The sequence below is a fragment of the Kickxella alabastrina genome (assembly GCF_025024165.1).
Source record: "Kickxella alabastrina strain RSA 675 chromosome Unknown BX661scaffold_1, whole genome shotgun sequence".
In the NCBI taxonomy this organism is placed as follows: Eukaryota; Fungi; Kickxellomycota; class Kickxellomycetes; order Kickxellales; family Kickxellaceae; genus Kickxella; species Kickxella alabastrina.
The window spans coordinates 1116774-1131534 of record NW_026251472.1 but is presented as its reverse complement, the minus strand read 5'-3'; the positions used below and the strand labels follow the sequence as shown (position 1 = coordinate 1131534).

The following is a 14761-nucleotide window of genomic DNA, read 5'->3' as shown; positions in this document are numbered from 1 at the left end:
ACAGCTTTGCATTGAGACAGATTCGGAGGACGAATTGCCAGATGATTTGTTGGCAGAGGCAGACAACTGGGTATTTTCGGGCCTGGATGATCTGCAGTCCAGCCTCCCCCCGCCATCACTACTGTTGTCGCCGCCGTCGCAGCTCACGCAGCCTATTCCTGAGAGCTCGCCACCGCTACCATTGCAGCTTACACTGGCCATCCCAGAGAGTTCTCCGCCGGTCCATGAGATGCTGCTGGCACCCGATGAATTGATGTCCAAGCAGCAGTCTGCACATGTCATTGAAGAGGACAGCGCGGACGAGGCATTGCTTAATTTTGATATGAACAGCGACATTTTCATTCTGTCGGACGACGATGACAAAGAGCCCCCTGTAATTGGAGCTGCTTCTACGCCAGCGATACTGCCAAGAGATTCTACGCCCTTCAGGTCAGTTTCACATGTCGCTGAGGAAAGCGGGACGCGTCCTTCTCTGCCAGACTATCTCATGTCGTCTTCTCCCTTGAAGCCGCGCTTTAAGTTTGTCCCAAAACCCACGCCTACCGGGGTTTCTCCTCTGGACAAGACAGCAGGCGACACATCTTCTCCCGTGCGCAAACCCAATGGCCGGTTGAAGCGCGGAAGACAAGGTCCGAGTTCAGCTACAGTTGTGCCGCCGCTGCCAGTGGTGGATACCCCCGACTCACCACTAGAACCTGCGCGGATGGCCAAGAATAAGCTTGAGAAACGGAAGAAGAATAGTCGTAAATTTCTTGCGCCTTCGCCTTGTTTACCCAAAAAACGTGCCTTTAATCCTTTCATCGACGCCGAGGCGGAAATTGGTGATGGTGATAGCGATAGCGACAACGATGGTTCGCGGGTGAAGAAGCGTGGCAATCCTGGGATAAGCGACGACGAAAGCGACGGCGACCATTTGGACCGCAACCTTTCGAGCTTTATAGTTGATGATGAGGAAATCGAGTACGATACGCCTGGAGGAAGCAATACCGTGTATGTGGATGGGCAATTACAAGACACTGAGGATACGGCGGTGACACCTAGGCGTATCGGTGATATTTACCGCCAGTCGTTGGCTTTGGCCCCTGAAACTCCGGTTTCAGTCATTATGCAGAGATTGGCGGAGCGGGAGAAGCAGAGACGGTGGGTTAATGATACACCATCTCAACCTCGTTCCTCTCCTTTGGTGGGTAATCGGATGCGCGGTGGTGACGCTTTGAGTAGTGGGTTCTTGGATGATAGTAGCAGTACGCAGAACTATGGCGCTGTGTTTGATGATGTCGAGTCGTCGGATTTCGAGAATTTAGAGTAAATGTTTTGATTAGATGCTGATGGTGTATATTTTTGAAATCAGTATTTTAAGCTTATTTATTTATTATGTCGTTTGAGTTATTGGTAAATATTTGAGCAAGGATATAATAATGAAATACAAGTGAAAGAAAGCTAGAATATAAAACTTGATGAGCATGTGTAGATGCAAGTACACAAATTAGATGTCATATATTAATTAGTTGTCGGATCTAAAATTGAATGGTCAACTGTATCAATAAGTAAAGTCAGTTTAGCCAGTCCATCCAAGTAATCATTGTTAGCAGTTACATTTTCGTTGCCACTAAGCTTATTTATCAAGGCGCTTGTGTAGCACTTTACTAGCATTGATTAAATCACCTGTTTCAAGTGAAACAGAAACACTTGTTATCCCGACGTTTTTTTGCGTAAAATGAAATAATAATAAAAAGATGAGTATCTAAAACACTTTGACTAATAATGAAAAGAAGGGGCTATTTTTTTGCATTATTTGACCCTAAGCTAGAATGGTGAAGGCAAAAAGACGACAAAACCGACTATGGAAAATAACTTCATGGCGGTGGATAAAATAAACCGAATTGAAGTGTATTAAAATGATAGAATTTAATATGGCGGATAACTTGAAAGATGATGACTTGGGCAATGCGTATATTTTAATTTTAATTTTCAACAATTATACTTTTAAATAATTACGGTTTATAAATAGATATACTGACAAACATTGTGAAAGCAGTAAAGTGGAATTATCGATTAACAAGGGACTTGTTTTTTCTCACCAGAAGAAAATTTACAAATATTGAACATAATTGCTTCATTGAATGAAAGACATGCCAAATATATATACTAATTGGGGAGTGGAAGGTAGCGTATTCTTAGTTTTAGTACACTTCTTTGAGTAAGCTAAATAAATAATCTCCGTGTCAGCTAGTTGAAATACTCTGGTTGTTTTTATAGCTAGTATAATTTTATGGCTTTAAATTGACGTGGCTGTGCCACCCACTGGCCACTTACAAGCCACTTTGGCCAGTATTGACTTGTATCGCCATAGTTGCAATTCTACCAATATTTTTGTCTGTGAATAATTTTTGACAGAAAATTTCAAATTGTAATTTCTAATTAAGGCGTCGCCACTGACGTATTTCAAAAACAAACAATTGCTCATGGTAGCATACACTTGTAAAGTTTTTTTTCAAGGATCATGTATTCAAAACTGCTATGCAGATTGCCAAAATTTATTAAAAGCAATAGCTAAAAATAAAGAGTAGGCGTGACATATGCATGATATTACAATACATGTAATTACCAAGAAATAGATGTGTAGTTAAAGCGGATTAGATTTAACTGCTATTAATAATACTAGTATTAGATGTATAATGAAATGTATGTGTATGTGCGTTGATTTCTTATTTGAAAAGAACAATTATAAAAATTGTTTTCTCATTTTTGTTTTCATTTGAATTGTTTTGTGTTAAAATTACAACTTTCTAATTTTATTGACAGCCTCTTAATAAATTTATTATTTTATTTGGTAAAGTATAAATTTTTGTATTTATCTCATGCCATAATGAAGCTGTATAACTTTTGTATCCAATTGTTTTCATCTTGTTTTTTAGCTCATTTACAGCAAGTAAGAAAGTATATATTTATTTTAAAAAAATTGGCATTGCAACCAGCTATTAAAAAGTTGTCTAGCGTATGCGCTGGAACTATGATAGCTGCTAAGGAAAATCATGTTGACCATTTTTGCTTGATCCAATGTGTTACAAAAGGTATAAATCAAAAAAGTATACTTATTTTTTCCAAGGAGAACAATTCCTGGCTGCCCGACAGTCGTTCCTTATATGCTCTCCCTGGCACATAAATAAACTATAATAAAACCTATTATCATTTATTAATTGTCACGCGCGTAACCAAGCAATCTCAGTAAGGCAACATGCATAACCGTGTGCCTAAACTGTGACAAATGCTCTATGTCAAATTCATCAACAAGCAAAATCAGTTTGGCCAGTCCATCTTCGCAATCCTTGTTGGCGTCTACGTCTTTGTCGGTCTTTAGATGGTCAATATTCTCATGTAGCTTTTGAATACCCTCCTCGTAATTATCACCCCTCAATTAGTTGACTAATACAAGCTAGTTTAGCTTTATATGCGCAGTCGATAATAATAGAACAATTCAATGCAATTGCCCTATCAATATCATGAGAATGCATAAAGGTAAGCGCCTTTTTTTAGTCTTTAGTCAGAGCTACAACAGAGGAGACGGCGACAGCAGCAAAATCAATAATGGGAAGAAAAAACCTCTATGGCGGTGGATAAGAGCAAGAATAAATTGTTTTAAAATAACAAGAATTGAGTATGGTGGATGGTTAGAATACATGTTTTTCTTGGCAAAACGTGTGTTTCTTATATACCTTGCTTTTTTATGTTTGTCAATTAACACTTGCATTTCTTGCTTCTAAACATAAACCACTTGGCAAACAGTGTGCTGGCCCAAAAAAAAGAGCGCGCAAATAAAAAATACTGGCTTTATTAATTTATTAAAAAACATTGTTCTTGAGAATACTAAAATATCAACAAATACACCATCAGCACACTGGACTGCGAACATGTGCAATATTGTTGGTTAATTAAACAAAACAAAACAAAACAATGGTACGTGTTTAGGAAAAACTAAAGGGGAGGATGAGGATACTTTAAAACATTTTCTATCGAGATTTTGTAGACAAGCAAATTAGAATGGCACAATATTATCCAAAAGTACAATTAATCCAAAAAGTTTGACTCAGGCGTCGTGTTACGTGTTTTATTAGCTGATTTGACTAGATGTTAATAACAATAGAATTATTAATTGGTTGATTTAGTGGTGGCTGATGCACATAGTATTCAACCAAAAATTATATAATTTTATATGAACAAGGATAATTTATATCAAATCAGGATATTACAAAAATATGTGCTAATATATATAAATTTAAGCAGACTTAGTTGAGCCTGCAAAATAAAAGGCGTTTGACATGATTTTTTGCGTTTCTGCATTGGCAGCACCAGTGTTGTCAAACACTTTTTTCTGGCATCATTTCTCTTCTATCTCAACTAGTTATTCTGGATATGCTAAATGGGCCGAGTGCATATACTAATTGCATTGTTAAGCATGAATATGTGAATAGTCGCTAATTTTAAAATTGTTTTATATTTAGACTACAATTCTACGTCCATAACGAATTGCACATATTTGTGCACTAATTTATTTTATAAAATACAATGCTACAAGTGCCATTTGGGTTGTTCAAAATAAATATTGGTTTCCACATGTCCTGCGACGTAAAACGCATTAAAATTGAGTGTCTGATAGTTTAGGTGGCTGGATGGCTATTAGAAAAAACAGTGCACGCAAAAAACAGAGAGTGCGACAAACACAAGGTCGGGTTTAAGACAGCTGGTTAAAACGTGTAGAGACATCATCAGACTCAGCAAAAAAATAATGGCGCTGCAGCTTGCTATAGTAAATGGTAGCACAAATGGACTCCGAATCAACGCCTTCTACTGAAAGAAGGGGCGCAATCTTTCAGATTTCAGGTAGTGAGAAATATTATATAAGGCATTGTGCAAAATCGACACGTTCTGATCTGCATTTGTTTGCTTAATAGCAATGAATGTATTTGGCTGTTTTTAGTTTATTTATTTTCTCAGCGGATATCCATTTCATTGCGGAAATGACTTAAATAGAAAGGTTTTTAATCAAACATTGAAAAAGAACAAATAAAACCAAATCGTTTCGACAATGGCTCATACGCACTAACAAAAGGCAATAAAAAGGATTGGGGTTGGGTACGTTGAGGTTGTTGAGGTTATCCATTTTTCTTCATCCCCTCTTTTCTTTTTTGCTTCCTCGATCTTGCAATGCACGTGTGGTGTCTATCGTGCATTTCCAATACTAAACAAGATACATACATTTAAGTTGAATTAAAAAACAAATGATAGATTTGCAATCAATTTTCCCCTTTATTTTTTTTGTCGCCTCAGATTTAAAAATGTTGTCAAAAGAAAGCCATTTATTTTCCATACTGTTTAATGCAGCTCGGGCATATCTTGCAGCGCTGCGCATCTGTCAAACATCAAACATTATTTTTGTTATGTGCATATGTGTACACGTGTATGTACGAACATTACACATCTTCACACATAAAATACAAGTACAGTATATGGGCAAAACATTATTTTTACTCAAATAAATTGGCTTACAATTTCACACCTTTTTTTATAAAATAAGTGGACGCTCAACATTTTTGTTTTGGTAAAAGGACGATCTCCTAACAATAATATGTTTTAGGGAATCGAATACATAGACCCTTATTTTTTGAGTGAGAGGAATGGAATTCTGTGAGTGAGAGTACTCATCACGGTCGCTTTTTGTTCTTATCTGGAATCAACACATGAGCCATACTTAAAATTAAAAAAAACTCACAAACAAACAAACAAACAAATCTATCGCTAGAAACTTGTTTTTTGTTGGTATCTATTCATTTCCTTGCTTACTTGCATTTTATAACAAAAAATAATATCTTCGGACAAATATGCAATGCAAGCTGCGCTCAGATAATTCGAATTTTTCACATAAGGAATGCAATTGGGGTGTGCTTTTTGCGATTCGCCATTTTTGCAAATTTCTCATTTTTTGTTCCACAAGGAGCAAAAATAATATTGGTGTCGATCCTGTTGCTTAATGAGAGTATGTCCTTCCCCAACAAAGATTTCAGCCAAACAACACAGCTTTAAAGTCGCATTTTTATTGCTGGTCGGCTGCAGTGCTGCTAATTTTCCAGATTTCTTTTCGGATGGGTGTTGGCCCGAAAACCCAGCTTTCTGGTGAAGGGAGAAAGAAAAATTGAGCACGAGTGTGAAAAAAGAGGGAAAGTGGAGTGTGAGAGGATGGGAGGGTGGATTGGAAATTGTGAATTCTTTTTTAAGATGCAGTCTGGTGGTCTTTGTGAACAAGAGCGAATAATGTTTTCCATTTATTGCGCCAGAATCGTCATGACAAGTGTGACTCCCATTTTATTTTTTTGCACTCATTGTTTATTTGTTTTAATTAGAACAGGCATCCTAGGGTTGTTCCTCCCACCTCATTAATAAGCCCTACCCCTGCCCATCTTTTGTGAGGTAGATACCTGCTTTCTTTGTTCTCTCTTTCGTTAATTTGTATTTTATTATTTTTATTATTTTTATTTATTTGTATTGTTCCTCTTTTTTTGCACTGGTCCGTCACGCTCGCATACTTTTAAAAATACACATCCAACTTGCTTTTGTCTATCTTTGGGTTTTTTTGTTGTCAAAAACTTTTTATTATTTTAACGTTCTTCTAAAAGCAAACTTCAACATCCTTTTCTATCTTGTCATTGAAGGACGTGCCTAATTTCAACACTAAAATATTTGCACGCTTGTGAAAATTATATTATTTTTTATTTTTCTATTTCCTTTTTGGGTCGCAAATCGATCCCATCTCACGGCAATTAGAACGTATAATCCTGCCTCTCCGTGCCTGTAAATTCGGTATATTCCGTTCTATTTATTCTATTGATTTGCCGTGCCAAACCAGTAGTGCTGTTCCGCAATAAACAGCAACAAAAAAGGATAACAAAAATATTTTTCAAAATAGAGCCAACAGGTAAGTTTTTTATTTTGCCGCTTGTATATACATAACTATCCGGCCTTGAAAGTGGGCATTTTGAACTTAAAAGCACATCAGGGCACGCGCACATTGCTGTTGTTGCTAATACTGCTGTTGCCTTTGTACCTTTTATTTTCTTCTCATCTCTTGCTTACATTTTATTATTTTGCTTTTTATCTACATATTTATTTATCCCGCGCCTGTTGCTTATTTATCAGAATTATTATTTCCTTCACAATTGTGACTAAAACAAAGAAGACGCCAATTTACACCTAAATCTATTTCGTTTTATTATTTTTTATATCCGACTGCGAACATGGATTCATCAAACCTTTTTGGCTCGCTCGATAGCTCCCCAGAGACACTCGCAAGGCAGAACAAAGCCGCTGGCATTTTCTCGGCAATGGCAAACACAAACATAGCAATGTTCAAGCTCACAGTATCGGCTGGAAATACCATCGAGCAGCCGCTCCGCCCGAACGAGCGGTTTTCGGGCGTGTTGGTCGTCGAGCTGTCGCGGCCTATCTCAGCTTCGCAGATTGTCGTCGAGCTAGTGGGCAGGGAGCGCGTCTTGCCAAACCTAAAGGTCGTCACCAAGGCCGCCAAATCACAGCTGTTCAGCTCGAGCCTGGTGGTCTGGAAGGCTGTGCGCAAGGGCGCGGTCGCATCGACTGTGCTTAGTGACGGTGTCCACGTGTTTAACTTTTCCTGCCAGATGCCATATCTCAATTACCCGCAGAACATCATCCGCCCCGAGTTTGATATTTCGTACACGCTCGAGAGCAAGATTTTTGCGCCCAGCGACGCCGGTGGTTACTCTGGAGCTGGCGGCATCGCAGCCAAAGAGCAGGTGGTTGCCGCCATTGAACGAGATATGTTCTTCACGCCCATCGTCTCTCTCCTGCCCACCCCTGACCCAATGGTGGTTGTCGAAACGCTGTGCATCGAAAAGAAGGGCAAGAGTGGCAAGCCGGCTGTCGAGCTTCGCGCGGCCATCAGTGGGCACCAGGTGATTCCAGGGAAAAAAATGAAGATTGACGTGTCAATCAAAGAACTGTCATCGGTAAATTGGACAAAAATCATTGCTAGGCTGTATGAGCGCACGAGGTGCAGAGACAGCGTGGATGTTCCATTTTGGCAGCCCACTTGGTCGTCGGACCGCGAGCTTGCAAGCGGCGAAATTATTCGCTCGTCGGTGTACAACTTTTTCATTAACGACGAGTTAATGGCGGCGGGCAAGCCGAGGACAGGTAAGCATTTTTTTGTTTCACACCACTATTTACTTTGTTTACTTGATTTGCGCTTGATTTACGGTTTGTGCACTAGCGCGCAAGGGTAAATAGAGAGGGGAAAGAAATGAAAATAAACAAAGAGACAACCGTCCCTTTTTGGTTTGTTTTATTTTGCCTAAATAATATGTGCTTGCGCGTGCAAAGCTGGTGCAAAAAAACCGGGCTGCTTCCATAGCACATTCAGTGATGGCGCGCTGGCTTTCAACCAAAAATTGTTTATGGTTATTTCGCTCGCTATCCGGTATTTGTGCATATGTTTATGTTTACAAATCGTTGTCCTTTGCTCACACTCCTTGTGTAAACACGGGCGCCGATCACAATAAAGCATAGTTACGCCGCCCGTGTTTCGCTTGTCATTTTATGTTCTCTCTGTGCGAGACGTACTTTTGCTATAAAAAAGTATTTTCATTTTAAAAAAATTGCCCATGTAAACAATTGTAGACGAAAAATCTGCCGGCAGTGAGTCGCTTTCGATCGAGACAATGATATTCCCAATCCCACTCACCCCGTGCGGCTACGTGAGCAGCGAGCATCTGGAGTTCAGCCACTTTCTTCGCATAGAAGTGAAGATCCCCAACTGGCTGTCCAGCGAGCGGTCGGTGCAAATCGACATTCCCGTTCAAATCATGACCCACAGCTTGCTTGGCGCTACTCGCGTGATGAACAGGCAGGCGTCGCTGAACAATCTGGAGCAGGCATACCAGGACAACGACAGTGTCAGCACGTTTTCTAGCAGGAGCAACACTGGCGCTCGGCCAGAGTCACGCCAGTCCTCGGAAAGAACATCCATGTCCCTCGACTCATGCGCGGCTATCGTCAACTCGCTGCCCCCGAGGTACTATGACGTACTCCCAGCACAGAGGGCCGCGCCTATTTTGCAGGTGCTCAACCAGGTCAACGCTTCAACGCTCTCTCATGATAGCCAGTCAAACACAGAGCAGGCAAGTAGTCGGCGCCCGTCCAGGCAATCGCAGAGCACCCGCCATACAACCATGTCCAGCCTGCACAGCCTCGAGACCCGAACCATCGCCTCCTCTCTCAACGCAGGCGACGATGCCAACGACGACGGCGCCCGTCCAGTGGGACAGGCCCCAAGTCTTCCGGTACTTCCTCCCCCACTACCCCTGGCACCCATGCCCACGTCGATTGTTGCCGACGAGATCTCAAACACAGTCATCATGTCGGCATCGGGAAACATGGTGTCCCTGGGCGGGGCCAAACCGCGCCCGCCAATGATGTCTCCAAGCGTGACCAGCGACTCTTCAGTCATTAGCGACATGGCCACCCTGAGGATTTCTGCAACTAGTCCAACTACCACACCGGTGACTGCCGACGGCGGAATACCCATGTTGGCTAGCAAGCAGCGTCAGAACTCGGCACCCTCAATCAGCCACCCGCCGCAGTCGCCCATGACAACATACGCCAGCGACCCCATTTTGGATGCTTCGAGTGATGAGGACGCCGGATACTTCAAGTCGTCGATGCTGAACAAGGGGCTGGACCGCGAAAAGCCAACCGACCGCGGTCTTTTCCGCATGCGCAAGAATTCTACAATAAAGCAGTCGCGCTGATGATGCAGTGGGGCTTGGTCCTACAGGGCTTTCAAAGTTTTATTAATACTAAATTTTAGATGCTTTGCCACTAAATGCAGGTGCGAGCCACGCAAAAAAAAGTCGCCTGGACTAAAATTAGTATGGCAAAATTGGATATTTGAAAAGGATATGGATAAAAGGATTCGAATACAAAAAAATAAAAGTGACACTGAAAGAGAAAATACAGTCGCCCACACATATTTCCACTTCAACGTCGCTTGTGCAGTGTCTCGTAGAGGTCAAAGTTAAGCCCCGCGGCCTCGCACAAAAGGCCCGACTCTTCTCCATATTCAGGCTCGGCCCAAAGAGGAATGGAGCGCTTTGAGGTGGTGCTTGCCTCCGCCTTGCGCCATGTCGGGATGTACACTCCTTCGCTGCTATCGTCGTATTCAGAGGCAATGGCTGCATATTCTGTCTTGGCAACTGGCGCGGCATGGATGCGACCAATCTGCGGCCGCTGGCCTATTGATGTGCGTGGAGAGTCTGAGTTGTCGCTGTGGCTATAGTCGCTATCCTCGTCATTCGAGAGTGATGCCTTGCGCCGAATGGTTTCGAAGAGCGTGGCGTTGAGCATCAGGTTCTCGCTGTACCCAGAGTTGCGCTGCTCTGGCGTAATCCATGTGGCACTCGCCCTAAACTGGGGCGGCAGAGAGGGCGGGATTGGAGGCGGGGCAGAGTGTACGGACGCCCTGTTGGCCGGTGAGTGGAAATACGCCTCCGACTGTGATGACGGGTGCTGCCATGAGATGGGGCTGCTAGAAGAAACGAGCGACGCCGCCAGCTCATAAGACGGCGTCTGCATACACAGGTCCATGTCATAGTTGACGCAGTCATAAAGGGCTGATGTGGCCAACGGCGCTTGTTGCTGCTGCAGCTCCAAAAACAGTGCGTTGCTTAGGTACATAGCCGTGTCGTCCTCGTAGTCGGTCAGTGGTGAGTCGTTTGACATGCTGGGGGTGTGTGTCTGTGTGCCAATATTATCCTGGGCCTTGGACACCCACTGCAACTGGGATCCAACCAACTCCAGGCTCAGCGAAATGGCACTGTCTGTGGCAACTGTTGCTGCAAGAACCACGCTGTCCGTGCTAGCGTGCCCGACCCTAGTTAGCTCGCTGAGCAACGGTGGTGTGCTGCCACTGTTGCTGTCACCGCTACTGGTCGTACTGGTTCTGCTCGCCGCACTGTGGCTCGCGTAACTAGCGAGAACCGGCATGCTGGCTGAAAAAAGGTGTTGGGTCGGCACGTGCTTCTGGACTGCGCTGACAGACACGGCCAAATTCTCCATTGAATGGGCAAGCTCGTGATCAACATTGCTCGCACGAATGCCTCTAAAGCCAATACTACCTGCATTCTGCCCCGTGTTTGCACGGTTTGTAGGCATATTGGCACTGCTCGCGTTTACAACAACAATTGGTTTGTCGAATCCCTCGTCGCTCACATCCGACACATACGACTCTGCGTAACTCCCCTTGCTGCTGCTGCTGCTAAAGCGACCACTGCACATGCTCAACGATCGTCTGACAAGTTGCATCGCCCGGTCACTCCGACGACTGTTTCCTGCCAATTGCCGGAGTCTCTGCGGTGGAAGGCACGCTCGCAAGTGCTGCAGTGGGATGTACGCCAAACAGTGCTTAATGGGGCAAGGCACGCGGTTGGCTGACTTTTTAGCCAACATGTCCCTAGCCTGATTTTGGACGCAGCCAAAGCACAGTGGATGCTCAGCATCGCAGCTCACTATCCACTCGTTACCTTTGTAGCGCGAGCACGCTTGACACTTTGACGTATCCTCGTCAGCATACGACGTCAGCGGGTGTATTGGAGTGCAAATGCTTCCCACCAAAGGTTTCGCTGTGCTGTCCAGTTGCTGTTGCTGTTGCTGTTGCTGTTGCTGTTGCTGTTGCTGTTGCTGTTGCTGTTGCTGTTGCTGCTGCTGTTGCTGTTGCTGTTGTGGTTGCTGTTGTGGTTGGTGCTTTTGCTCATCAGAGGGCTCCGAGTCGGACGACGTAAATTCGGTTATGGCAAGCGGGTTGGCCAGAGGCGAGCGCGGAAGTCTTCGCTGGCCCAGCTGTGGGCTGGCGTTGACAAAACATAGCGAGGAGCGTCGACTCGTGTGCACATGGCGAGAGCCTCGTGACGGCGGGATGCGAACCACCATTTTGGGCTGAGGGCCAGGTCTCCAGTGCATGTTGCCATTGGGCGACCCGGGCGGCGATACCTCATTGTTTGCGGTACAAAGCACTGACGATATTGTGAAGTGCGGTGTGTTTCGTTGTTGCTGTTGCTGTTGTTGTAATTGTAGTTCTAGCTGGCGGCAGCGACGCTGCTGTTGCTGTTGCTGAAGTTGGTGAGGGTTCTGGCCGCCGCCGGGCCTTAGGCTGCGAACTCTGTGCATCAGCGAGCGAGCCCTGTGGCAGATAGTGCGAGGAATGGGAGATGAAGGAGGGGAAAAAGAAGAAAATAGTTGAGGGCGGGATTGAGCAAATGGAGAAGAGATGTGGATTTGGTCGGGCGCGTCGTCTTTATCCAGTGGCAACAACAGCAAAGAAGCGCTATTTTCAGATGCGGGAACAATATCAACACCCACAAGGGCAGCTGCCGCGGTCTCTGCTGGGACCGCATAATGGTGGGGTGGGATTGCCAGAATGATTGGCCTTTGTGCTTCAGCACGATTATTATTCATCTGTCTTTGAATTGCTTCTGCGCCAAAACAATATTGAACCAGGAACTGTGGAACTGCTGCCTGCACGGCAGAGGCAAAAGCCGGTGGCTCGCCGTCGTGCGGCACTGTTTTTCCGCGCTTTCTTATGGTGAATGTGCCAGAGACCCCGCTTGGCGGCCTGATTGGCACGTCGCTGTGTTGTCTGTGCCGTCTTAGCGCGAACAGTGCCCGATGCGGTGAGATACCCGATGCCGACCGCTGGAGCGCGCTGCGGGCGCCTCCAGGCTTTGGTGCTGCGCGGGGCGCGGCGTACAGGCTGCTTGATGAATAAATCAGCGGGTCGAGGGGCGCGTTCTTCGTGTACATCCGGGTCCAGCTAGGCTCTCTCGAGCTTTGGTCCATCCAGTGGAATGTCTTTGTCGCAAATATACCGGGCTGGAGCTCCTGCTGTCGGCGCACGTAGTCGTACATGTGCGTGTTGTGCTGTGGGTGCGGTCTGGTCAAAATTGGGCCTGGTGGCAGTTGCTTCAAATTGCTGCTTAAGACTGCAAAGCACAGGCAGATATTATGTAAAGTGGGGGACGGTTCCAGAACAGGTAATAGAAACCGATGCTACAAGTCACTAAAGCGGTAGCCAAAAAATGCTGGTTGAAAGCCTGTTTTTGGTTTGGTTTAGTTTGTTTTGCAGGCTGCACCTCTTTTTAAACGGCAAAGCTTTGTCAATGCCACAAACTCTCTCCCACGGGATTTACAATGTTTATGAAAAATTGAAGTGTCTTCAACCAATCTTTCACAAAGCAAAAATAAATGGCGATCTGACTATATCTGCGTGTCGCAGACGAAATGAAAATGTGTGCTGAGAAAAAATTGAATCAATGTGGTAATATGAAGCCAGAAAGTGAAAATTTTAAAAATGAAAGCTGGCCGGCGGCATATAATAAAAAGTAAAAAAATGTGCTAAGCAACTAGAAACAAAATAAAAAGTATGATTATTTTCAAAGACCAAAAAGGCGGCAACCGTGCGTTTGTCGAGCTCTTATGTGAATAACACCAGTCAAGAAACAGTGACCAAGAGCGCATTTGCGCGACAGACCATCTATTTTGTCCCGCTATTTGCCGTTTTGTATAAGGTTTATGTACTCCCTCACTTTTTTACTCCCTCATTGCTGGTTGTTTTGTCTCGAGTGTAATTGTCACTTTGTGGTCTTTTTGTATTGTCCTTGACAGGTGGGGCTAAAGTCGCCAAATATAAAAAGAAAATATTGCAGGCACCTTGCATCCTTTGGGTGTCTGGTGATTCAATATTGTGTGTTAACCGCCAGGCTCGGCATGCATAAAAAATACATTTGAACTAGTGTGTAAGCAGTAGTGTGATTCCGAATAGCACCGTGTTGAGCAAAACCATGAATATTTTGGTTAATTTAATTTTGATATATTATATTTTTAACAAGTAGGGTTACAGGCACCAGCAGTAACAATTGCAGCGTTAGTAGCAACTATTACACTATTCTGCTGCTTCACGCATCCTGTCTAGGTTTAGTACATGTGTTCCGAGCGCACTTTAGCATCTGTTGACAGCAGTGCCACCAAATAAAATTATACTGCGAAGGCTGGTTCACATTGTCACGATGCCTGCATTTTGTTTGGTTTTGTATGGCCTCGACAATACAAATTGTTGCATACAAGTCTTGCTGTACGACTCAAACAATATACTGCAAACAATATACTTTTTTCCGTTTGAAATTACAAGGCTGCACCCGAGACTCATTGAATTCCTCGAGATCCCCCAGATCCCTTGACTTTTATTCGGGCTGTGCACTACACTACGCGTGTTTGTTTAAAAAGGAGGGCTATTCAGATTCGGCATAATCAGATATTAGGCTTATATTGGCTTATACTTGAAAGAATATGGATAGAACCGGGGGACAATGCGCGAGTTTAGCGTAGCTTCAAATGTGCTTCTACAGACAACTCACTGGCGCTATTACAAATAATGTGAAGAGCAGCGGCAATTGTAACCTTTATTTCTTGTGCTCCATTGTTTAAGCATAAATAATGGAGCTATACCATACACATTCATTATGATAAAATGGTATGTGCTTATCTTCTGGATGAAAGCGTATTGTATTGTACATGGTGAGTATTCAATCGTGCATTGGTTTAAATAAACCGGGTGGATTGACAATCTTCAAAACGTACTTCAAATGTAATAGGTAATTGTGTTGGTGAGCTCAATCAACAAGTG

The 14761-nt window shown here is 43.8% G+C and overlaps 3 protein-coding genes across 3 annotated transcripts; 2 read left to right on the top strand and 1 right to left on the bottom strand.

Moving 5' to 3' along the window:
* Window positions 1-7397: 7397 nt before the first annotated feature.
* Window positions 7398-8316, top strand: BX661DRAFT_168056 (uncharacterized protein; the record flags this gene model as incomplete). Its single annotated transcript, XM_051533392.1, has 2 exons — window positions 7398-8223; window positions 8300-8316. 2 exons carry the CDS (start codon window positions 7398-7400, stop codon window positions 8314-8316), a joined length of 843 nt encoding a protein of 280 aa, XP_051395245.1.
* Window positions 8317-8529: 213 nt separating this feature from the next.
* BX661DRAFT_5761 (uncharacterized protein) lies at window positions 8530-9950 on the top strand. Its single transcript, XM_051539281.1, has one exon. The coding sequence runs from the start codon at window positions 8748-8750 to the stop codon at window positions 9834-9836; it is 1089 nt and encodes a 362-aa protein (XP_051395244.1). The 5' UTR covers window positions 8530-8747; the 3' UTR covers window positions 9837-9950.
* Window positions 9951-10065: 115 nt separating this feature from the next.
* Window positions 10066-12987, bottom strand: BX661DRAFT_168054 (uncharacterized protein; the record flags this gene model as incomplete). The annotated part of the gene is made up of 1 exon (XM_051533391.1): window positions 10066-12987. One exon carries the CDS (start codon window positions 12985-12987, stop codon window positions 10066-10068), a length of 2922 nt encoding a protein of 973 aa, XP_051395243.1.
* Between the last annotated feature and the right edge of the window lie 1774 nt (window positions 12988-14761).

Coding starts and splice junctions, on each gene's coding strand:
- BX661DRAFT_5761 (XM_051539281.1), top strand. CDS start 8,748: ATGATATTCCCAATCCCACTCACCCCGTGCGGCTACGTGAGCAGCGAG.